This window comes from Culex pipiens, chromosome 2 (assembly GCF_016801865.2).
Source record: "Culex pipiens pallens isolate TS chromosome 2, TS_CPP_V2, whole genome shotgun sequence".
Lineage (NCBI taxonomy): Eukaryota > Metazoa > Arthropoda > Insecta > Diptera > Culicidae > Culex > Culex pipiens.
The window spans coordinates 70,166,139-70,191,145 of NC_068938.1; the positions used below are offsets into that span (position 1 = coordinate 70,166,139).

The following is a 25,007-nucleotide window of genomic DNA, read 5'->3' on the forward strand; positions in this document are numbered from 1 at the left end:
GAGTGCATCTCCCAAAAATAAACCCCTCCGGACCAAGAATCGATGTCGACATGTCGGGGCGCGTTGTAACGCGCGGTTGGTTCTTTTTTGGGGGGAAGCCGTCACGTGTCTGTGATTAGCGGAGCGGATTTAAAAACGGTTGAGTCCGGAACAAGGCAAGAAGGAGGGGTAGGGTGGTGGCCGCCATTAGTCACGGAATTTATCGCACCCGGTGGTGATCGCACCTAAAATATGACATTTATAGCTCGGGGGAAGTGTTAGGTGGCCGGGCGATCTGATTCAATTTCATAAATCATGCCGGGGTTTATTTAGAAGCACTTGAAGTTAGAATCAAGACTCGGTGCGCTGCGTGGGAAGTTTACGGCCCGAGGTGACAATTGGCCGCGGCTCGCCTACGATTTCACCTTATTGAACAGTTTATATCAGTGCAACGCGAGTGCCGGCTTTTAATGGGCGTTAAAACAAAATATGATGCTATTTGGAGCGAACGATATCTCTCTCGGGCTATAAAAGTGTAAGAACTCGATGTACTAACGGGGAGCGCTTTCGTTCTTCATGCACTGGAGACCGACGTGTTCTGCCAAGAACATGGAAAACCGCAACCGTGGCGTGAGCTGCCTGCTGCAGCAGAACGCCACATTACAACGCCGAATTACTAGTCGAAGAGGTATAAATAGCTGACACGCTGGATACGTAGTACACATTTTTGTTCCGTTCTAGAAAAACAACCACATCATCCAGCCACTGCTGACTTCGGAGTACACCCAAACGAAAGGTCTCTGACAATCAGTGTTTGTCCCAAATCATTAGCATTAGCATTAGCATTAGCATTAGCATTTTGGAGGACGCCCCACCACCGGAAGGCTCCACAACGCTTATCCCACTGTTTGGTATGGCTGTATTAGACCCACATCCGGAACAATAATCCAACACGGGAGATACCATGTCTTCATCTTTTGATGAGTGAGTCCAGGCCGGGTCCAAGCTATCCTCAAGGACTGGAAGGATCGTTAGTAAACACCTATCTAAAGTGTGCAAGGACCCCTACGTCACCTTAGTGGTATAGATGTTTGTAGGGAGGTTTTGGACTCAATGTTAGTAGGAGAGGTAGAACCCTAGGATACACCTCAAAAGGCGTTGCGGGTTGATTGTAACAGTATTCCTAATTCCAGTCTAGGCTCACTGATTCGCCATGGCCTAGTGGTTAGCATTTTTGCTTACCAATCCGAAGGACGGGGGTTCGAACCCCGCCTCCAGCGACTTTGATTTTTCGTTCATATTCAGCATTTCAAGTATTTCTATGTCCTTAACTTTCTCGATGGGAGCAGATGGGAATCGAACCCAGAACCATTCGCCTACAAAGCGAACACCGTAACCATTCAGCCACGGCTGCTCCTTAATCAGTGTTTGTCCCAAATCAGAACATTTATTCTGAAAGCTTCGACGAACTAGCTTGCGTTTTAGCGTGTACTCAAAAAACTCTAGTTTGAGTGTAGCAGCGATTCCAAAAGAACCAAACCACACAACAAATCGCTGCTGCTGCTGCTACTCCACGTGGTGCTGCAGTGGTTTTGGAAAGTGCTCAGACATACCAGGGACTGCTCCAAGCAAGCATGACCTAGAACTTCCGTGCGCGCAACAGTAGTCTGCAGAGACCGGTTTGGGGTCTTGTTTGTTCCGCTTTCCGCGCCGGCAATCATCGCTCGAGTACTCTCTGCAGCAAGTGACCATCAGCAGCAGCAGCAGCAGGAGGAAAGGGCTAATTGGACGTGAACAGCTGCCATTAGATGGGACCCGAAGCCGATAGAAGAGAGCGAAAGAGTACGAGCGAGAATTGAAACATGCTGGTGATGGACCGTATTGGGTCGTTACGCGGTTGATGATTGGTAGTTTTTTGGCCGAAATTGCCGAAACTCACGAAGTCGCAGTTCGGTTATGGTGCTCGTAAAATTGGCGTTCTTCGATCAAGATACGTACGATACACGACGATTTTGGAGCGGCCAAGTAGGGAATGTATTTTTAGAACACCTGCAGCTGTACTTTTGATTAAACTGAACAACAAAGGTAAATTAAATTTCACAGAGAGTCCCACTCAATGATGAAACGTCAAAGGACCAAAATTGCCTAAGCTGAATTCTGAGAGATTCCAAGAAACTTATACGTCAACCTCGACACCCCAATCAAACTTTCTTCACCTTTCATCAAAAGTTCATCATCACCCCCTCTAAATCCACACGTGCCAACACTAATGATACATCCCAAACTGGCAAAAATCGTTACCTCTCACCTCCCTTAATTACCCCGTATGGCAAATTTACCTCACACGCAAACTACTCATCAACCGCGCTAATCGATACCCGTGCGCTAAATAAGCGTCTTTGTTTACTGATGATAAAATTTCTTCCGAATTACGCGCCAAAATGGCCCTGCGGCAAACCACCATCACCAGCATCATCACCCAGGTCCAAAAGGTGAAAAGTTGCCAAATCTCACACCACGCTGTAATTACTTCCCAAGTTGGTCAAAAACGAAAACAAAAAACAGACGAGACAACGCAGGAAGTGTGTAATGTCTGCGCGCTTAAAGTTTAAAACAATTATCCAACAGCCGAAAAAGTTGCCAAATCGCTTTGTACCGTTTCCAAATCGATCTCGGCACGGCTTAATGACGGCCAAGACCTCCAGAAACGATCCCGGATCCAATCTAGAACTCATAATGCGAAACCAAATGCCATCAAACTCCCAGCAGGAAGAGTTCTCCCGAGTCGTCGAGATACGCGTCACGGTGATCTTGCACAGAGCTGTCAGCGCGCGGAAATACGGCCATTTAGGTCGATGACACTTTTACGCCGATTTTAGTCTGCCGCCGCACGCGATTACATCGTCGTCGTCTTCGCCGAAGACATCACCCCAAAACACGATCTTCGCGAAGAATTTAGTTCTTTCGCCAGGTGGCGATTGTTAAAACTGCCTCCAAGTAGCGGGATTCTCTCGTGTGTTCCCCTCGCGTATGGAGGGACATGTGGGGCAAAATTGGCAAAATTAGGTCAAAAGGAACAAGATCCCGAGTAATACTGATTAAATCTTCGGTACAATATCGAGCAAGCAACTTCAGTTGAACCCAATGACCCCAAGACAATCCCTTTCAATGACTCAAAGGCAACGGCAACCTCTTCTCGGCGAGTCGCACGAAACGGAACAAAGTTTCGGGGCAGAAAGCTGAGTTGATAAATAGAGAGAGAGAAAAAACTTATCTGTGATTAGTAAACGGCCGTGCGCGGTTTTTGGCGATACACTAGGGTTGATGAAACTTTTTTTTTTTGCACAAATTAATCGGATGATCAGAAATCATAAGATTCATTCTCGTCAAGAATTGATAATCAAATCAAATGATAGTCTTTATTTTAATAATTTGGTAAAAAAAAATAACGGAAGGATCAGGAAAATTCACGTTTATTTAATTTTTGACATTTAAAACTGAACAAACATTTGCGGCAATCGGCATTGGACTTAGACAAATTTTTAGGAAAATTTCTGAACTTTTCCAATAAATATTTTTATTAGGTGGATCCACCTCAAAAACGGTGCATTTTATGAACATTTCTGAAAAGTACTTTTTGATGAAAAAATCGATTTAGCATCTAAAAATGGAAAGATTTATTACCGTTTTTCAAAGTTTTCCAAGACTTTTAAATTATATTTTTGCATGAAATTGCAACACTGTCTAATATGTATTGCTCAAAAGTTATCTAATTAATAGCTTTAGAGTTGCAATAAAAAAGTGTTTAATAAAAAAATGAGGATAAAAAAAGGAAACGAAAAAAGGGAACAGTTAGTTTTCTATAGCACAAAAGTATTTTAAACTTCTACGAGAAAACAAAAAAAAAGTTTTTTATGAATCGGGCACAACTAAACCTTTGTTTTTAGAAAAAATAGGAAAATAAAATTTAAACCATATAGATCAGCAAAACAAAAACAGATCATTTTAAAGCATTGCAATGTTTTCTCCTTTTATTTATTGTTCGATTATGAAGAAAAAACATTTCAATCGAATGAGACACATTTTTTACTATTTTGTACAGAACCTGATTTATTACAAACTCCAATTCAGAAAAAGAAAAATGAGCAGTTCTCTCAGATTTCGGTCATTCCATTTTTTTTTGTATTTTTTAATCCGACTGAAACTTTTTTGGTGCCTTCGGTATGCCCAAAGAAGCCATTTTGCATCATTAAATTCTCCATATAATTTTCCATACAAATTTGGCAGCTGTCCATACAAAAATGATTTATGAAAATTCAAAAATCTGTATCTTTTGAAGGAATTTTTTGATCGTTTTGGTGTCTTCGGCAAAGTTGTAGGTATGGATATGGACTACACTGAAAAAAAATGATACACGGTAAAAAAATTTTTGGTAATTTTTTATTTAACTTTTTGTCACTAAAACTTGATTTGCAAAAAAAAAAAACATTTTTAATTTTTTTTATTTTTTGATATGTTTTAGAGGACATCAATTGCCAACTTTTCAGAAATTTCCAGGTTGTGCAAAAAATCTTTGACCGAGTTATGAATTTTTTAATCAATACTGATTTTTTTCAAAAAATCAAAATATTGCTCGTAAAAATTTTTCAACTTCATTTTTCGATGTAAATTCAAATTTGCAATCAAAAAGTACTTTAGTGATATTTTGATACAGTGCACCGTTTTCAAGTTAAATCCATTTTTAGGTAACTTTTTTTTTAAATAGTCGCAATTTTTCTTACTTACTTTACTTTACTTTATCAGCAACAGGTCTATCGACCCAACGCTGAACTAATCGAAGATTTCCAGGATGCTCGATCTTGGGCCGCTCGTCTCCAGTCGCCCACAATGTTGGCCGCTCTTGCATCTTCGTCGACTGCACACAGCCAACGCGTACGAGGCCTTCCACGAAGCCGACGACCCCGTCCGGGTTCGCTGCTGAATATCGTTTTAGCCGCCCGCTCGTCCGACATTCTGGCTACATGTCCAGCCCACTTCAGCCTGTCGTACTTGATGACTTTTACGATATCAGCATGTTTGTAGTCTTGGTACAGCTCGAAGTTCATGCGCCTGCGCCACCGGTCTCCTACTTGCTTGCCGCCGAAGATAGTACGCAGGATTCTCCGCTCGAAGACCCCAAGTGCTCTCTGGTCAGCCTCCTTTAGTGTCCACGACTCGTGACCGTAAAGAGCTACAGGGAGTATCAAGGTCCTGTACAGCGTGATTTTCGTAGGCGTCCTTAGGCTGCGGGACCTTAGCTGGCTACGAAGACCGTAGAAGGCCCTGTTTGCAGCACTAATCCGCCGTTTCACTTCGCAGCTCACATCGTTGTCGCACGTCACAAGTGTACCAAGATATACAAATTCATCCACCACCTCATATCTTTCTCCATCTATTTCCACCTCCGAAACACCATCACCTGCACTGCCACGCGCTCTGCCAGCAACCAGATACTTGGTCTTGGCAGTGTTGATGGTCAGTCCGATCTTCGCAGCTTCCCGCTTGAAAGGGACGAACGCCTCCTCCACTGACCGACGGTCGATACCAATGATGTCGATGTCGTCAGCGTATCCAAGCAGCATGTGCGATTTAGTGATGAGTGTTCCGTTTCTTTGCACGCCTGCCCTTCGAGCAGCACCCTCCAACGCTATGATGAACAGTAAGTTCGAGAGAGCATCGCCCTGCTTCAATCCATCCAACGTAACGAAAGCTTCAGATGTCTCGTTAGCTATTCGCACGCTTGATTTTGCTCCGTCGAGCGTTGCACGAATCAGTCTAATTAGCTTCGCCGGAAAGCCGTGTTCTAGCATAATTTTCCAAAGTTCGTTTCTTTTGACTGAATCGTACGCCGCCTTGAAGTCGATGAACAAATGGTGTGTTTGCAGGTTGTACTCCCGGAACTTGTCGAGGATTTGTCGCAGAGTGAACATCTGATCCGTCGTTGACCGACCCGCTCGAAAACCGCACTGGTATTCGCCGACAAAGGTCTCGGTCAAGGGTCTCAGCTTGCTCCACAGGATTCGGGATAGTACTTTGTACGCTGAGTTGAGGATTGTGATGCCTCGATAGTTGGAACAATCGAGTCTTTGCCCTTTCTTGTAGATTGGGGTGATGAGCCCGTCTAACCAGTCGGTCGGAAGCTGTTCTTCGCACCAAATTCGCTGGACGATTTGGTGCAGAATCTCGGTCATCCGCGCGCTCCCGTGCTTGAAAAGTTCGGCCGGAAGTCCGTCCTTTCCCGCGGATTTCGCGTTCTTGAGCTCCTTTACGGCTTTTTCCACGTCCTCCAACGTAGGCGGGTCCACAGCTATTCCATCATCCTCAACGTTCATCCTGTCCTCGACGATTCCCTCTCGCGTCTCACCGTTCAACAGCTGTTGGAAGTGCTCCTTCCACCTGGCCGCTACCGCTGTCTTATCTGTCAACAGGTTACCTTCCCTGTCGTTGCACATAACAGGGGAAGGCGTCGCTTTCTTTCTTACACCGTTGACAGTTGCATAAAACCTCCGCTTATCATTCGCGTTGTACTGTGCTTGAGCTTCGGCAAGTACTCTCTCGTCGTACTCCCGTTCTTTTCGGCGGTGGGTTCGTTTCTCAGCTCTTCGCAGCTCACTGTATCGCTCACAGTTTCGGCGCGTACCCTTCACCAGCATACGCTTTCTGGCCTCGTTCTTCTCGTCCGTCACTCGCTGGCACTCCGCATCGAACCACCCTTTGGGTTTGCGTCCTCTGGTCGTGCCGATCACTTCGGTAGCCGTTGTGTTGACGATGCTCTGGAGGGCTCCCCATTGCTCATCCAGGTTACCTGTAGGCGCGTCCTCGTTGATCCGCTCGTCGAGCTTCCGACTGTACTCTGCAGCAACGTCGCTGCTCGCGAGGCGCTGGACGTTCAACCGCGCTATCCTCGCAGTCCGCGGGGTCAACACGTTCGACAGCCTAGCTCGGATCTTGCACGCTACCAGGAAGTGATCAGAGTCGATGTTCGGTCCTCTGTACGATCGGACGTCCATCACGTCCGAGAAGTGTCGACCATCCACCAAAACGTGATCGATTTGAGTGCACGATTCGCCATTTGGGTGGCGCCAGGTGTGCTTCCGAATGTTCTTGCGCGCAAAGAAGGTGCTACAGATAGCCATTCCTCTGGCTGCGGCGAAATTGACCAAACGTAGGCCGTTGTCATTCGTGCGAGGATGAAGGCTCTCCTTGCCGATGACCGGATGGAAGAAGGCTTCCCTTCCGACCTGCGCGTTTGCGTCTCCGATGACTATCTTCACGTCGTGTCTTGGGCACTCTCCATAGGTCTTGTCGAGACGCTCGTAGAAAGCGTCTTTATCGTCATCGGGCTTGTCGTTTGTCGGCGCGTAGATGTTGATCAGGCTGTAGTTGAAGAATTTGCCCTTTATTCTCAACACGCAGATCCGGTCATTCACCACCTTCCACTTGATGACTCGGTTCTTCTGATCCCCAATCACTATAAAACCGACTCCGTGCATCGCCTTTTCGCCGCCACTGTAGTAGATGTGGTACTTGAAAGAGGTGTTGGCGATGGGGTCCACCGCCGTGAATTCTCGCTCTCCATGACCGGGCCATCGAACTTCCTGGATGGCGGCCACATGCACGTTCAGCTTGTACAGCTCCCGGGCAAGAAGGCCAGCACGTGCAGGATCTTGGAGAGTTCGAACGTTCCAAGTACCGAGTTTCCAATCGTTGTCCTTTTTACATCGCCTGGTCTGATGCCGGTTTATCCGTCCTGAATTTCTTCTTTTGTTTTTCTGAGTTGGTGTTTCGCTTCGGTATGCCGCCTAACCAGGGCTGCGAATACCTAGTCTCGGGGTGGGGCTGCCACCTTGCAGCTTCCGGGACCCAGCTGCGGTTTTCTCTCGACACCGTAACGGGGACTTTTGTCTCGAAGCCTAACGGTACAGCTACATCCTCCGAAGAGGGTGGTCGCAATTTTTCACTTTTTAAAAATAGTGCACATGTTTAACCACTTTAAAAAAAATATTCTCTATATTTTACTTGTTTGAACTTTGTTGATACGACCCTTAGTTGCTGAGATATTGCCATGCAAGTGTTTAAAAACAGAACAATTGATGTTTTCTAAGTCTCACCCTTACAAATTTTCCGATCTCTTCGAAAAAAATATTTTAAACCTAGACAAACATTTCAAAAGATTAGTGCGCTGGCCACGGGGACGCGCTGTCTTGTTTTTGCATGCTCATTTTTATTTCTTTTGTGTCGCTGTTTGTGTGCTTGGGTGCGTGGTTATTATATATAGGTGAAGGGATTTTATTAAATGATCATTATACTGCATTATTATATTTAATTGATTATATAACCACACTATATTATACACATTATACAAAACACATATGAAACTGTAAACAGGAGCGTTTGGTACGGTATGTCCAAGCATCCTTCCTCCCCTGTAGATTCTGTGAAATGTGCTCCGTTCACAGAATCTGTCTCTGCGGTTAATGCAACGCAGTAGGCCTGGCCGCTTTAATTTATGCAATACATCTTCGGGGTTACTCAAGTGTACTGCAATAATTAATATTGACAAGAAAGAACTTGGGGCGTAATCTAACCCCAAGTTCTTCCAGGATGCTTTCTTCGGACTGGCTGCGCTTGTGTTCGATTAGATTAGATTAGATTAGATTAAACCTAGACAAACATTTAAAAAGGGCGGAATATTGAATTGTTGGCCCTTTTAAAATGTTAGTCTTGATTTAAAATTTTTGAAAGTATTTTTTTCGAAAAGATCGGAAAATTTCACGAATGTTTTATTTTTTAACATTGTAAATCGGACTATTAGTTGCTGAGATATCGACATTAGAAAATGGTGGGTTGTTTGGGTGAGAACATCAATTTTCCTGTTTTTGAACACTTGCATGGCAATATCTCAGCAACTAAGGGTCGTATCAACTAATTTCAAAAAGCAAAATATAGAGAATTTTCTCAGCTTTCCAAAAATTATTTTTTCAAAAGTGAGCAAACATGTGCACTAATTTTAAAAAATGAAAAACTTCGATTATTTTCAAAAAAGTCACCTAAAAATGGATTAAACTTGAAAACGGTGCACTTTATCAAAATTTGTACTTTTTGATTGCAAATTTGATTTTACATCGAATAATGAAGTTGAAATTTTTTTACGACCAATATTTCGATTTTTTTTAAAAATCAGTATTGATTAAAAAAATCATAATTCGGTCAAAGATTTTTTGCACAACTTGGAAATTTCTGAAAAGTTGGCATTTGATGTCCTCTAAAACATATCAAAAAATAAATAAAAATAGTGTTTTTTTGCAAATCAAGTTTTAGTGACAAAAAGTTAAATAAAAAATCACCAAAATTTTTTTACCGAGTATCATTTTTTTTCAGTGTAGTCCATATCCATACCTACAACTTTGCCGAAGACATCAAATCGATCAAAAAATTCCTCCAAAAGATACCGATTTTTGAATTTTCATACATCATTTTTGTATGGACAGCTGCCAAATTTGTATGGAAAATTATATGGAGAATCTAATGATGCAAAATGGCTTTTTTGGGCATACCGAAGGCACCAAAAAAGTTTCAGTCGGATTAAAAAATACAAAAATTAAAATTCCAAAAAAAGACCGATTTCGTGGAGAATTGCTCAAATATTAAAAAATTGGAAAAAATATGGTTCGTGAAACCCAATCGAAGAAAAGCTAATCAATCATTCAAAGGAAACAAAAATTAAAACAAAAAATACAGAAAAAACGACGATTATTTGTCCTTACCTGTGACTACAACTTTGCTTGGACATTAATGTGTTCAAAAAAAATATTGTGGAAACCTCAGGAACAATGTTTTCATACAACGAAAAATTCTCAAACATCGTTTAGAACTCACGATTTGCGATATACTGAAAATTGTCTGTTTTCATAAAAAAAATATTGTTTTAAAAAAACATTGAAAAATGCGTTTTTTTCCAAATTTTGCTAAAAACTTTTTTTATGAAAAATACTAATAACATTAAAAAATTGTTTATTTTTCACCATTTGGCCACTGTCAATTTTATTTCAAGTTCTAATTTCCTCCTACACCCAACGCCAAAAATCTCTCGAAAAATCAGGAGACAGAAAAATAATTATTGACTGAAATTGAAATGATCATAGAAAACAACTTGTAAAATTTATTTAGACTATCAGAATTTGATTGTGTAACGCTTATTTATGCATTTTCAATAAAAATACTACTTCATATTTTATCAAATTTTGAATTTTTGAAACGTAGAAGTAGAAGTAAAAAAAAATTATATGATTTTTTATATTTATATGAATTCATAACTGTAATGATGTATAGAGCATATTGCGATACTTTTGTTACGAAATTTCGAAAATCTGGCTTGAAATTTAGTTTTTTTTATACCGGTTTGAGAAACCCTCCTCAATTCATCCGATCTTGATTAAAATATTTATCATAACGTTTTGGGCAACCTTGTATCGCACCCAATCTATTTGGCGAACGGTTCTTTAATGTTTCTCCGTTCCAGTCACAGCGACGCGAATCGAATGGTTTTTTTCTGTCACCTAACCTCAACATTCTAACGTTGTCTTGTTATTGTAGATTGTTTCAGTTTTTTTCCTTGTTTAAAAAAAAAGATTTATGGGTGACTCAAAGTGCAATTCTGGATGTTCTTCCGAATAAACGGGATTCCTCTCAAACGGATGGATTTTAGTGTTTGATTTTATGGCCTCCCATAAATAATCCATCAAATTTTATTTAAATGTTTGGATAAATACAGCCATTTCCAACAATTCAACACTCTCCAACAGTGACATAACACTCTCTCGCCAACCAACGCACCTCAACCGAAACCTTTTTCACGAAAACAAACAAACCCGCGTCATGTTCTCCAAACACTCTGGCAAAAAGCGAGAGGGGGGACACCGTCTCAACACATGATTGCACCCGATTGATACAATTTCCCATCGCACCTGTTGGTGGTGTTGCTGCCCGTCATCCCGGGTGTTCTCTGTCACACAAAAACTCAATTTTTGGAGAACGCCGGCGGAGTTTGTAATTAAAAACCGCTCACACACACACACTGGAATAAAAACACTCACCAGAAGAGGTCGACCACAGGAAGAAGAAAAAACAAAGTAGAGAACGTGGGGTAATGATCATTATTCTTTTCGCTTCATTTTCAAACTCTTTTTTTGTTCGGAGTTTGTTAGGGGACGACGACGTTGAGGGTCGTTGCATTTTATGAATAAAATTTAATATTAACCCAAAGGGTACTGACAGGACAACCTTTTGGTGAGGTGAAAATAAAAACACCGAAAAACAGGTTGAAAAGAAAACAAAAAATAAACACTTGACACAGGAAGATGAGCGCGAGAGTGGACGCCACCGCGGCCGAGCGTTGACCGTTTCGATATGACTTAATTTGAATAATTTTGGTTTTTTTTATTTTTATTTTGTTTTGGGCAGGGTTGCTCCGAGGTGAGCATTCAGGGCAGGCGAAAGACTAATTTGGTTGATCCGAGGCCAAACACACACATGTTGTGGGAAAAGTTATTTTTTGCAATTCCGTCGTGAAACTACTTACTTTTCCTGTCATTCTTGAACGACGAAATAGCCTACTTTTCTGTACCAATAATAACAGAATCGAATAGCAACACTTTTCAAAATAAATGCTGAAAAGTTCTACTTTTCAGCACTCAAATGGGTGCTGAAAAGTTGAACTTTTCAGCACTTGTTTCGAAAAGTAACACTTTTCAACATTTTTTTTTATCTAAACGATTTATTGACAAAATACATGAAAATTTGACATAAAATTTCACTCAGTGTGTGTTTTTTGGAATTGCAAAAAATTATGTATGGAACTCGTTGCAAAACTTGATTTTTTCAGCACTCTTCGTATTTATCCAACTCGGTGAACCTCGTTGGATAAATGTACGACTCGTGCTGAAAAAATCCTCTTTTTGAAACTTGTTGCATAAACTACTATTTTATGTAGCAAACCTAGCTTGCTTATAACAAATATTAAAAACACACTTTTTGCTCGATATTAAAAATTAATAATTTTTAATACAATACTTAAAACTTGTCAGAGTCTGGCTTAGATTTACTTGTTGAATAAAAATATATTTTATGGGATTTTTTTTATAGTTAACTTTCCAAAGTTTGTCGCTGTTGCATACAATCTACAAATTGCATGCAAAATGTAGGAGAAGTGAACCAGAAAAAATTTTTGAATTCATTCAAAAGCATCCTAAATCAAACGGCATCTTCGACAAATCGTGTGTCTGGGAATATATTTTTCGGATACGGACAATTTTACCAAAAAAAATATTAAAATTATTTGATTATTCATTATTGAATTTCAGTACTGTCCAGCCTCGATTATAAGATGTCTTCAAAAATATGTTCTAATAATTATTATTCTAATTATCTGGACAGCAAAAAAACATGATTTTTCTTAGGTTGCAACAATCTTTGATTGAAAATAACATCTCTTTGAGTATTTTTTTTAATAATGTGTAAAAATGTTAAAATTCAACAAAAACTGATGAAATTTCATCAAAAAAAAATCTTATTTAAAATTACACATTTTGTAACACAAAAAAAAATGCAAAATAATTCCCAGGTGTAATATTACCATCATTTTTTTTTACTGTTTGAAAAATGCATTTGGTAATGGAACAATAACTACTTCAATTCAACTAAAATGGGGTTTATGAACTCGAATTTGATGTTAAAATTAAGAGAATAAAAAACAAGAAAAATCCTTCAGATCAGACGGGGTTCGATCTAAAACATCGTCGCAAAAATCCATTTTTCAACCAATCTTTGATATTTCAATAGCATTGGAAAGAAGAACTTTTAAAATTTAAGAAAATTTTAGGGTTTGAAGTTTAACTTGTTTTTGTGACTTTGTCACTGATTTGAAAATGTAATTTTTTAGGGGACAACTTTGGCTGTGTTTTTTACTAACATTTCCTATAGTTTAAGTAAAAATAAGTATGCAGTAATTTCTGTAGTGTCCCAGACTATGCATTTACGTTTTTTACAATTTAAATAATAATGATGCAATTCTATACCAAAAATGTGAAAAACAAGCAAAAATTTGAAAAAGTGGCTGTGAAAACAGGAAAAAAAATAAAAAGGGAAAATTAAATAAGAGGAGGTGGTAGAATAGGCCAAATACTACCAAAAACAAACATAAACTAAACAAGATAAATGCAAATTAAAATACTTGAAAATAAAACAAGAGAAGTAAAGTTTTTCGTAGAACAAAGAATGCTCAAAATGAACTCCTGAAAGGAAAGAACAGGAAAAGTTAAAAAAAAAATCGAAAAAGAAATTGGACAGTAGAGGGTTAAGTCCAAAGGTCCATCGAGGATCAGATTCATCGAGCTAGGAAGAATATCGAAACAAAAAAATGCATCGAATTTTAAAGGACTGCAGAAGCCGTCGATTGATGGATCAATATTGAGACAGCGGAGATCGAAAATCAGTGAGTCCACTGTAGTATCTTTATATGAAATTTGTGGGTGGATTTGGATGTTTCCAGAAAGTATAATTGCTAGGAATACTGTTATTTTTTTTCTTTTTTATTTACAAAAATTACCCCAAAAAAGATAAATTTTCAGGTGTCGATATGTCAGACATAGCAATTCCTGCTCAAATCAGGATTTTTTCCGGTACTTTTGTACCCGACCCTCTCCGATTTCAATGAAACTTGGTAGACTTGTTATCCTAGGCCTATATAAGCCATTTTTGTGTATATGGAGCCAATTGTACTCGAAAATAACATTTGAGAAGGGCTTAAGTTATTAAAATATTTTTGTCTTTCGTAATTTAAAAATAACTATATCTCCAAGCAGTTGCATCGTATCGAAAAATGATCAAAGACAAAGTTGTATGAAATTGGACGGAATTTCTGAAAAAAAAACGCTGAAATAAAAATACACGCCATTACTATGAGATTTTTTGATTTTTATGTTTAAAAGTCAAATTTTAAGGTGATGTCACGATTTTTTTGACGAAAATTCAGGATGGTATATCTCTCCACTTTTTGTAACATCCTTAGCCTATTTCCTCAAAACTTTTGGACGAAAAAAAAAATCGTGACATCACCTTTAAACACTTAGGTCATTACTTGAAACAGGCTTGCCAGATCTTAAATCTGTTTAACTTATTAAAAAGGTCTTTCAATAACTTATCCAACGATGTGTAACATGATCACTCATTCTGATTCTGTAAAAGAAAATGCAACTAAGATCACATAATTTGGTCTTAGCGAGACAACATTGATTTATTTTTGTTGGACCTTGCTATCAAGAAAATGCGAAACCCTAGATGCGTCATGCCCTCAATATTGCAATCGCGTTCCCTTATTATGATTTATGAAGTAAACCAAAACCTTCAAAAGGCGCTCACCATCCATAAATCTACCCTGACAGCTCCACAATTCTGGATCGCATTGTACCACAAAGACGACGCAAGTCGACGGCTGTCCACGTGTGATGCATGGGAACCACCACTTATTTGCAGAACCCCAATCTATTTTTATTGGATGACTGACTCAACAAGTGTGATATCAGTGTTAAGCAATGAACGGGAGGTTCAAGATTCCGACCGTTTAAGTGTGTCACGAGGAAGAGTTGTCCGCGTTGAAGAGCTTGGGTTAGATTTCGCACGCTCTTCAATTGGCTGTTGCACATGATGTCACTTTTTCGAAATCCCTTATCATCAACCGTCAGGCGCGATTTGCGCCGTGAAACATGAGTGAAAATCGCACTAATTAAAATTCCTCTCTTGTGACAACAACCAGCCAAACCCAACTCATAAATCAACCCGGCCAGCTTTGAAGTGTGCCTCCAGATGAGCTCATAAATGCTCTGTTGAACATCCGCAGAAAAAAAATACTTTCATCACACAGAAGCCGCCCAAAAACCGATGAATTTATGGCATCACCCGCTATGATCCAATCTCCGGGCGTGACTTGGTTCCAGCAGGTTCGCCAAATGATGAGCTCAACTCGAAGTGCTGTTTTAAAGTCGCGCACTCGGTTAGGGGGCTTATCAAATTTCAGTCCAAATTCGGCGCGTTTGTTTGTACAAAGCAAACGCGTATTGCGTGATTGTGCGACTAAACAGACATATTGCAGGACGTGTTTGTCTGCGCTCAAGTTGGAGTGTGCCTTGTCTTGTCTTTTTTTTCGTGTGGTTTTGTGGAATTCTGACTTAATTAGGTGGATTTGATAAGAAAATGAGTTCACCCCCCCGAGGGAAGGCTCAACGTTCTTATAGCAACAACATCGGACAACATAGCTGGGAATCGAAGTCCGAAAAAAGGAGGAATCTATTTTTAAGGTGGCATTGTTCGCTAATTAGGGTAAGGCATTATGTAAGCAAAACAGGGGTGCTGGAGCGGCGGTGAGCCTGGTTCGGAGAGCCTTAAATCAGCTAAAATATGCGGCAGCAAAGGCGTTCTGGTTCGGTTGTGCGGCAATTCTTTAGAATCGGTCGAAAATTTCACATAGAATTTATAATGCTGCTCGGTTTTGGGGGGAGAATGCCGGATAATTGAATCACACTAGTTTGGAAACCGAAATGCTCTCCAATAGCCGAATTTGTATCAAATAAAAACTGGGTCCTAATCGTTTTATGATGTTGATATTGCTTGCGGCAAAGCGAAACTTTTCCAATTGCTGGAGGCTTCATGAAGCGTAAAATATGTGAGAATTCACGTAGAAGTTATTTTTTCTTGATGAAAGAGGTCAAGGTTTAGTAAACATTCCATTTGAAATTAAGGAAACGTTCTGAGAAGATAATAGCATAAACTAGAAAGAAGACAATCACACCGTCCTTGCAGACTGAATAATTAGTATTCAAAACGAGACAAACATTGAACGAAAAGCTCCATAAAGATAAAGCGGGAATGGGACCCGCGCCCCATAGCAACTTAGGGTTCGGCAGCCGAAGCCGCTAACCACCGCGCCACGAGGCCTACCCTCCAAGGATGATTCTCGACACTTTTGAGAATATCGAGAGCTTCCTAATTATATGGGAATTTTACTAACATATATTTATTATTGTTGTTGACTTCAGTCGATAATCAAATAAAACTAGTTAAAATACATTTTATCTGAAATACATAGTATTTCAAAAACAATCCCATTGAAAAACAAAGTGAAATTTTCAAAATTAAATATGTACTGTATTGCGTAATCCAAAAAAAATCTAAATCATAGCGGTAAAAGAGAAGCTCGCATTAAAAACATGGAAGCTTTTACTAACTCTCCAACAACTAAACATGTCGGCAAATTGCAAACTACCGGTTTCGGTAAAAATTGACCAGAAATTGATAACACAGTTCAGTATAGTTCCTCTTAAGATAAATATGATGTAAATTGTATCAATTTTGAGAATTTGAGAAACGAAACATTTTTTCAATAAATTTAATAATTTTTACACCTTCACATATTTTTGCAAATTATTAAAAGCGAAACAAAATTCAATAGCTCTTTATTGTATTCGACAATCTTCTCATGAATAATCAGGAACAATAGATTGTATCCGACTCAAGTTGAGAATGTTATCTACTAGTTTTTCTCAACTCGTTCTACTATTTTGTCACAGAAGTTGGTCATTAATGAGATTTGCTACAAACTTAATTATCCATTGTTCAAACACATTTAACATATAGCTTCCAACACAATTGAATCAATTTATTATTACCGCGGACTGTTCTGAATTGATATCGAATTTGAGCAAGTTAAGTTAAAGGAGTTCAAAGAGAAATGGTTCCAATCAAATCATGTAATTTAACAAACTATCAAAGTTCCTCTTCTCAAAACGCCACACCCTGCTATATAATTCTCTAGAACCCTATAAAATCATCAATACAAGTATAAAATTACGCCCAATTAGGGGAGAGTTATTCGTGAGAGTTATTTGTGAGAGCCATAATTAAAGGAAGTACACACCTACTGGGCAATAATCTTAGCCCTTATCTTCAAGGTCCCCTCTGATACGCACCAGAATCGAATCGAAGAGAGCAACTAAAAACAAACAGTCATCAAAACAGTAGTGCGTGGACCTGTAATTTAAGGTAGCCCCGGTAACTCTTTACCGCGGGGGGTTGGATGCTGCTGAAGAAATGAAGATGATGGCGATGATGTGAGCGGATTTGTCCGATGAAGATGTAATGCACAATGGAAGAGAGCCGCCGCCGAAGGTGGAACCCTTTAAGTGGGTGCCGAGGGTTGGCGAGAAAGAAAGGAAGTAAGACATTATAAGGGGTTACCTGACGGGTTGGGCATCTCTCACCTACTCATCGCATATTGGGATTTAGTCAATTAATGTTTGTGTAAAACTAAAGTTTTGATTTGTGTAAAGAATAAACTAAAGCAATTCTCTCAGATTTCGGTCATTCGATTTTTTTTGTATTTTTTAATCCGGCTGAAATTTTTATGGTGCTTTCGGTATGCCCAAAGAAGCCATTTGCATCATTAGTTTTTCCATATAATTTTCCTTACAAATTCGGCAGCTGTTCATACAAAAATGATGAATGAAAATACAAAAATCTGTATCTTCTGAAGGATTTTTTTGATCGATTTGGTGTCTTCGGAAAAGTTGTAGGTATGGATAAGGACTTTACTGAAAAAAATGATACACAGTAAATTTTTTTTGTGATTTTTATTTAACTTTTTGTCACTAAAATTTGATTTGCAAAAAAAAACACTTTTTTATTTTTTTTTATTTTTTTATATGTTTCAGGGACACCAAATGTCAACTTTTCAGAAATTTCCAGGTGGTGCAAAAAATAATGTTTTTTTTCGAAAAATCGAAAAATTGAAAAAGTGAACCGTTTTCAAGTCAAAGCCATTCTTATGTAACTGTTTTGAAAATAGTCGCAATTTTTCATTTTTTTTAAATAAGTGCACACTTTCAAATATTTTTGAAAAGCTTGGAAAATTCTCTATATTTTGCTTGTTTGAACTTTTGTTGATACGACCCTTAGTTGCTGAGAATTGCCATGCAAAGGTTTAAAAACAGAAAAAATGATGTTTTCCAAGTCTCACCCAAACAACCCACCATCGATATCGGTCCGATTTACAATGTTAAAATATGAAACATTCGTGAAATTTTCCGATCTTTTCGAAAACAATATTTTCAAATTTGTGTATCCATACCTACAACTTTGCCGAAGACACCAAATCGATCAAAAAATTCCTTCAAAAGATACAGATTTTTGAATTTTCATACACTCAACCCCCGGTGGTTGGTCACTTTTTCGTTTGACACTTTTTTAGTTTATACCCCGTTGGTTGGTCAAAGTCAAACTAAGAAGTGACGAACTGTCACTTTTTATACGGCGCTCACGCACACTATCAAAACAAACGTTTGGTAGTGTGTGTGAACTCCGTGTAAAAGGGGTGTCAAACTAAAACGTGACCCCGTTCGTTTGACAACAGTTGGTGTCAAACCATCGGGGTTTGAGTGTACATCATTTTTGTATGGACAGCTGCCAAATTTATAAGGAAAATTATATGGAAAAAAATAATTATGCAAAATGGCTTCTTTGGGCATACCGAAAGCACCATAGAAGTTTCAGCCAGATTAAAAAATATAAAATTAAAAAAAAATACCGATTTTGTAGAGAATTGCTCACTGACAGCAAACAGCTCAAACTAAAAAGGTCTAAGATTAGAATTACTCCGAGATCAAAATGTTCCAATATTTTCATTAACTCACCTTCAGTTTTGGATGTAAATTAAAAAATAAGAGAACTTTAAATTAAGATAATTTTTGAAAAGCTTTTTTTTCCTAATGACTTTTTATAACTTGTCATTTGAACCATTTTGACCAAATTTCCTCTAAAAAACTCACTATCCCATACGATGACGTGATACCTCAATTCGACGCGGTATATCCTTAAACATTAAAAGTAGCACGCAACCGAAAGAGATGAGCCGAGCATTGATCTGGATGCGCCAGTTCGAGTGGTGGTGGTGGTGACGCCCCCACGAAGGTAACACCTATTTGACGCAAAGTCGATACGGTCAAAGCCGGGCCCGAAGGAAATGATAATCCATTTCCTTACGGATCGGATCAGCGAGGGGCCAAAGGGTTGGTCGCGTCTTAATGGGGGGTGGCGATTGGGGTTGAAGCTTTTTTTTTCTTTTTACTGGGTGTGAAAACCTCTTCTTACATGAAAGAAAGAGGTTATGTAAAAGTGGAAACGTTCGATTTGAAACTATACGTTGTACCCTTTAATCCGTTTCGATCCGAAATCGATTGCTTGTAATTTATTATAAATGAAATGGTATTGCAATTATCTCGAAATGAAACTGCTTTTCAAATGCAAAAAAAATATTTAGAATATCAAATAACTGTTTACGTTGAGAGTTTCAACAACAACAGAGAAACGATTGATTTGTCTGTGCTTATTACTCACCTCGGAAGGTGTTCTTATCAGTAATACTAGGTGAATGTGTTATCGTTAAAAGTGGAAGATGTTCAGCGATAAGTTACATGACAGTGGTAATGACATTGATGTGATAATTTTTGGCAGATAAACCTACAGGAATGTGACTGTTATGCTGTTGATTCAGCTCAGTTACACAAGTTTGTAGCAGCTGTCACATGAAACTTTCCTGAATTTTGTGACTCAAAACAATGTCAAGTTTGAGTTGTATGGATGACATAGCTATACCCAACCAAAAATGCTTCTACTGGGAGAAAAAAACTCTCAAAATGGAAGGCAAACAGCACAGAGTACGAACTCAGAGAATAAAATACAAAAGAGTTGAGAGCATTTTGCTCTGAGGTTTTGAATCTCAAGTCGGAAGTGCTGTCCGACCGTAAGTACACGCATCATTTTGTAGGTCGTTATCTAGTGACATAACCTCGAAAAGTGAGGGGGGGGAGAGAAATGATGCTCTCGGCCGGGCCTCCGAGTCCGATTTGAATTTGGCGTTCGCGCGCAGCTGCCGCGCGTCAGACCGCCGCGTAAAACAATAATAATACGCCTATTTGGGGGCTCGAAAATTTTTAAATTACACACTTTTCACCGAGATTGAGTTCCGCGAGAGCTTCCGAAGAAGTAGAGTGGAACACGGCACATTGCCGACGCGCGATGCCCTGGTCTCCTCCAGACACTGGACCGATTATGGCCCCACCGGATCAGGGCAGGTTCGGTAACGACGCCGATGTTGCTTGCAAGTGATCAAATTGGTGATCCGAAATGGTGCGCACACAAGTGATGGGTTGGCTGTACCATAACATTCGGGTGCCCGATTTATGTCTTCATTTGTTTATTGTTTGATTTGAGGTCGTCGTCGTGGTCGTTAAAGTGTTGGCGGCAACAACGGCTGCTGGAACGTACCGTTTGCGTTAGGCTAACTGACTGATCATAAAGCTGCCCGGGCCAGAAGATTTGTTACCGAAGATTTGACTCTCGTTGTTGCAAGCAAGCGGAAGTGTGGCATTAGGGAGCGCAGGGTGGTTACTTCTAAATTGGTGCATGTTGCAACGGTGGCGTGGTTGAAGACGACGCAACAAGCCACCACAGGGCAGCAGATGTGGGGCCTCGAGATGATCCGGAAGTGTGTGGGATTGCGTATTTCGGGGGGTGTGGTTGCGGTGTTGCGTGTACCGTTGTGGTGGCGAATATTGCGTTGAATTTTTTAATCAAACTAGTTGGATCTCGGCCTTTTCTGTTAGTACTTTTTACAAATTTAGTAAAAATCTTGTAATAATATATCAAATTTTCAAGACACTAAGACACTGTTCAGATTTTGGATATTGTTATATATGAGTAAAACAAGTGTTTTGTTTTATGTTTTTTTTTAGAAAAAACATGACTTTTTGTACAGTCCATTATCGATTATCCAAAACCTCAATTATCAAATCAGCCCAAACATGCTAAATACGTTGTAAAATGTAATGCTTTACAAATTGTTTTCAGTTCATTAGACTTCTACTTCCATTAAAATTTAGATGTTTTTCGAAAAAAATGTTTCTTTTCTGGAGTTTTTTTTAAAAGGTCCAATAAACCAAATTTTTAGTTTTTGCTTTTTGGGTGTTTTTTAACACCCCTGACTTAAGGCGGTTAGCAAAAACTGGAAATTTGGTTTATTGGACCTTTAAAAAAACTCCAGTTTTGTCCCCTTATTGTTCGGGTCGATTTGAGGGGGGTGACATAAAAAAATATGAAAAATATTTGCAACGGTCAAAATTTTAGTTATTTTAGATTTACAGCACCGCAAATAACATAGATCTTTTTTGCAATTCCGCTGTAAAACTGTCAACTTTTCCTGTCCTTCTTTAGAAACGAAACGGCCTACTTTTCCCTACCCAAAAAAAACTGAATGGAAAATTTATACCTTTCAATACCAGTGCTGAAAAGTTCACTGAAATGGGTGCTGAAAAGTTGAACTTTTTAACACTAGTATCGAAAAGTAAAATTTTTCAATATTTTTTTGTTTTGAACGGTGAATTTACTAAACACATGAATGTTTGACATAAAATTCCATTCAATTAGCGTTTTTCGGAATGGCAAAAAATGTTGTAAGCAACTCGTTGCAAAACTTGATTTTTTCAGCACTCGTCGTATTTATCCAACTCGGTAAACATCGTAGGATTAATTTACAACTCGTGCTGAAAAAAACTTCTTTTTGCAACTTGTTGCATAAACTAATATTACACCATCCCAAATAAAAAAAAAGTTTATTATATACTTTTGGATTTTTTTCCAATCTATTCAGAAAGACTTTAATTTATTGACAATATTGACAATAAAAACATTTCCTTGTGATTTTTTTAATCTTTATTTCTGAAGAGAAAAGCCCAACAAATCATAGAAAAGCTGAAAAAATAAATTTAGATTTTTTAAATAATAATAATGTATGAAACAATACATTTTAATGACAATGATTTTCACCCTTCAAACCTTTATTTTCCGATTTTCAATGTTTAAAATTCATTTGGGATATTACAAAATTAAGCCTGAATTATGCCACTACACATTTTATTTGAAATTTTGGTTGCTCGGACAAAGCGGAGGCGAACAAATCGCGCTCATTTTCAAAAATATTTAATTAAAACAAATCTAATGTTTTTTTTAAAGGACCTATAAACTATTGTGTTTCATATGTTTATAGGACCTATTCAAAAAAAAACTCTGGAAATAAAATAAACGTTATGCAATGTTTTCTAAATTGTTTACAATCGATTGTACAAGTTATTTTAAACGAAATTTGTGTTTGGACATTATTTTCATACTTTTTTTGTCAATATTATTTTTGTTTTGTGTTCCTCATGTTGAAATTTTAGTATTTGTAAGTTTTAATACTTCAATAAATTTCAAAAAATGCGACCCCTGGGTCTTTTGTGGTCTCTGTTACCAGTTTCTGCTCATTTCTTGAGCAACATTTGAAAAGGGCGCATAAAATGCTTTGACAGCTGCAGCTATTTTGCAAATTCCGAGACAACAAATAACTATTGAACAAGCCCTAAAGTGTTGAGGGGTAGCTGGGGAGGCTAGCTATTGTTTTACACTTCGAGTTTTGTAAAAAAGTTTCCTGAAGCTAAAATAGTATAAACTGTCAAAATTTGTATCCGCCCTTTTCCCGTGTTACTCCAGCTTTTTAGACGTCCGAATGTTATGTGAGGTGAGTCACCCAAAACCTCTTTTACGCAAATGGACCGACGTTTAACTTCCCCATCTGATAGAAGGCGTGATCAGACAAATCTCGTCTCGAAAAATGCCACCGGGTCTGTCTGAGATTGAACCCAGGCCTTACTGGGGTAAGAGGCTACCACGCTAACCAATGCTCCACCGGACCCGGCACAATATATTTCGCTTTCTTTAATGAAGGTCCCATGTGCATAAGAAAACAATGGCACATTGGTTGTTTTAGAAAAGTACTCTTTACCTTAAAATTACCTTAAAATTAAACACTACAATTAAAAAGAAATTCGCCTATAACTTTCAAAATAAATCGAATCTCTGGATTATCGAATAAAAACAAGTTGTCTTATTTAAGGTCAATGCGCTCAAATTTGTCTCCAAAAATATTTAAAGGTGATCTAGGAATTTGTGATCCAAGATTAGGGCGGTGATGAAATATAAAAAAAAAAACAATGGAACAGGCATCAAGTACTAAAATTTAACAAATATGAAAACGCTAAACTCGTATTTACTGTAAAAAAGCCATGATTCGATTTTTGTTTATCCTTTAGAGTAGTTTAAGAGTTCACTCAAAAGAAAGTACACTCACCTTCATCTCCGACCGCGACCGAGCAGCTCCCGTCCTTGTTGACGTTCAGGTGCCGCGTCTTGACCGGCAGCCGGATTTCCGGCCTGCGTCGCCGTCCTCTCCGTTTCCCACCCTTACCCCCACTAACACTACCCCCACCACTTCCACTGTCCCCATCGTCGCCCCCTCCCCCACCACTATCATCCCCGTCCCCGCCCCCTTCGCCTTCCTGCAGCAGTGCGGCCTTGAACATGCGCGCACTCTGGTAGATCAACGCCCACGCCTGGTCCTCGGAGATGGGCGCATTGAACGTCTTCAGGACCTCCTCCAGCGATACGGTGTCCTCGTTGGGGGTCACCACTACGGGGGCGGCCTTTGGGAATCGCCGGTTGTTTACATCCCGATTGATTGGTTTCGAAGGTGGAGGCTTGCGCGGGGAGGTCACCGCCGCGACCAGGTCCTTGGGCAACGGCGGACACGCCGGAATGGGACTGCTCGGTTCTTCGGCCATTCCGAACGGTCGGTTTGGTTCTTCTTTTTTTTCGTAGTGGGTTATTGTGACAGGGGGTTAGTTAAAGATCTTCTCTGCGTCGTAAGCAGTACAGAATCGGCTGCACTTTGTTGTACACAAACATAGCACTCATTGCTTTCTACACACGCACGCACAAAACGAAACACAAACACAAACGCGACACAGATGGTTGTTTCTACCCCGGGGTTGAACTTCGGGACCGTGTTTCGGCCTCGTAGGATGAGTAGGCGCTGCTATCAAAAATAAACAATTTCTTATCACACACGACGGTCTTCCTCAACGCAGTGTTGCTTCAGGTACCACCGACGACGACAATGCACTGTTGTTGTTGTGACACTCGTCGAACTGTCACATTGTTTGACAGGTCACAATGGTTACCGCTGACCTGCAATCTGCTGAACTTCACGTGCTCAACCACTGTGCTGTATCGCCTCCCCGTAAGGAAATCGATTTCTTCCCAAGTATTCCGGTATGGGTGACTCTTGTATCGGTGTATTTCTTTGCACACTACATCCACAAACACACTCTCACACCGTGTCACGCAGTGCCGATTTATCCCAACGCTTGACCACCTTGACCGGAGGTTTCAGGGTCACTATCGTCACCCGAAAACCCTTCAAAACACTCAGGTTGACAACTCTTGGACCGACAAGAGAAACGTCACCACCGATTGTATCTTCTTCTTGGTTTGTCGCCTCTTCTTTCAGTGCGATATCAACACGAGCTGATAACAAAGTCGACACTCACACAGTGCTGCATGATCTTTTTTATCTTCTTGGGATGCTGACGAATCTTCGCGCTGGTCTTCTCTTTACTCCAATTGCTACCTTGAATGATGACCACAACACAAGAGGCTTCTCTCTGCTTGCGCTAACGCAACTTGTTATTATTCTTCACGAAATTCACTTGTTTATTTTGGCCCCGTAAGCGCCGAAAGGTCGCTCTCACACACCCCACAAATCGCTGCGGGTTCTTCCGGATTTCACTGCACCAAGCTGGCACTAAAATCGTAGCTTCTCTAAAGCTTTAAAAGGTCAACGAAAACTTTTTTATTCTTTCTCTGTCGAAAAATGCTCCCCCAAAAAATATCGCAACATAACAATAAAACACGACGCGCACGAAAAACACACGACATACACACGCGTACGCACGCACGCACGAAAAGCACTCTTCAAGCGCGCACCACAACTGCACCGCACGAGCGTCAAC

General features: G+C 39.6%; 1 protein-coding gene across 6 annotated transcripts in view; it reads right to left on the reverse strand.

Moving 5' to 3' along the window:
• Nucleotides 1–25,007, reverse strand: part of LOC120416081 (protein spire) — a 343,750-nt gene extending 318,743 nt beyond the window's left edge. For 5 of the 6 annotated variants that reach the window (XM_039577761.2, XM_039577763.2, XM_039577762.2 and 2 more), the window contains exon 1: nucleotides 23,288–25,007. In XM_039577761.2, coding sequence (XP_039433695.1) covers nucleotides 23,288–23,777 — 490 coding nt within the window. In that variant the 5' untranslated portion in view covers nucleotides 23,778–25,007. The remainder of the gene's footprint in view (nucleotides 1–23,287) is intronic. The other variant, XM_039577758.2, reaches the window with a different exon arrangement.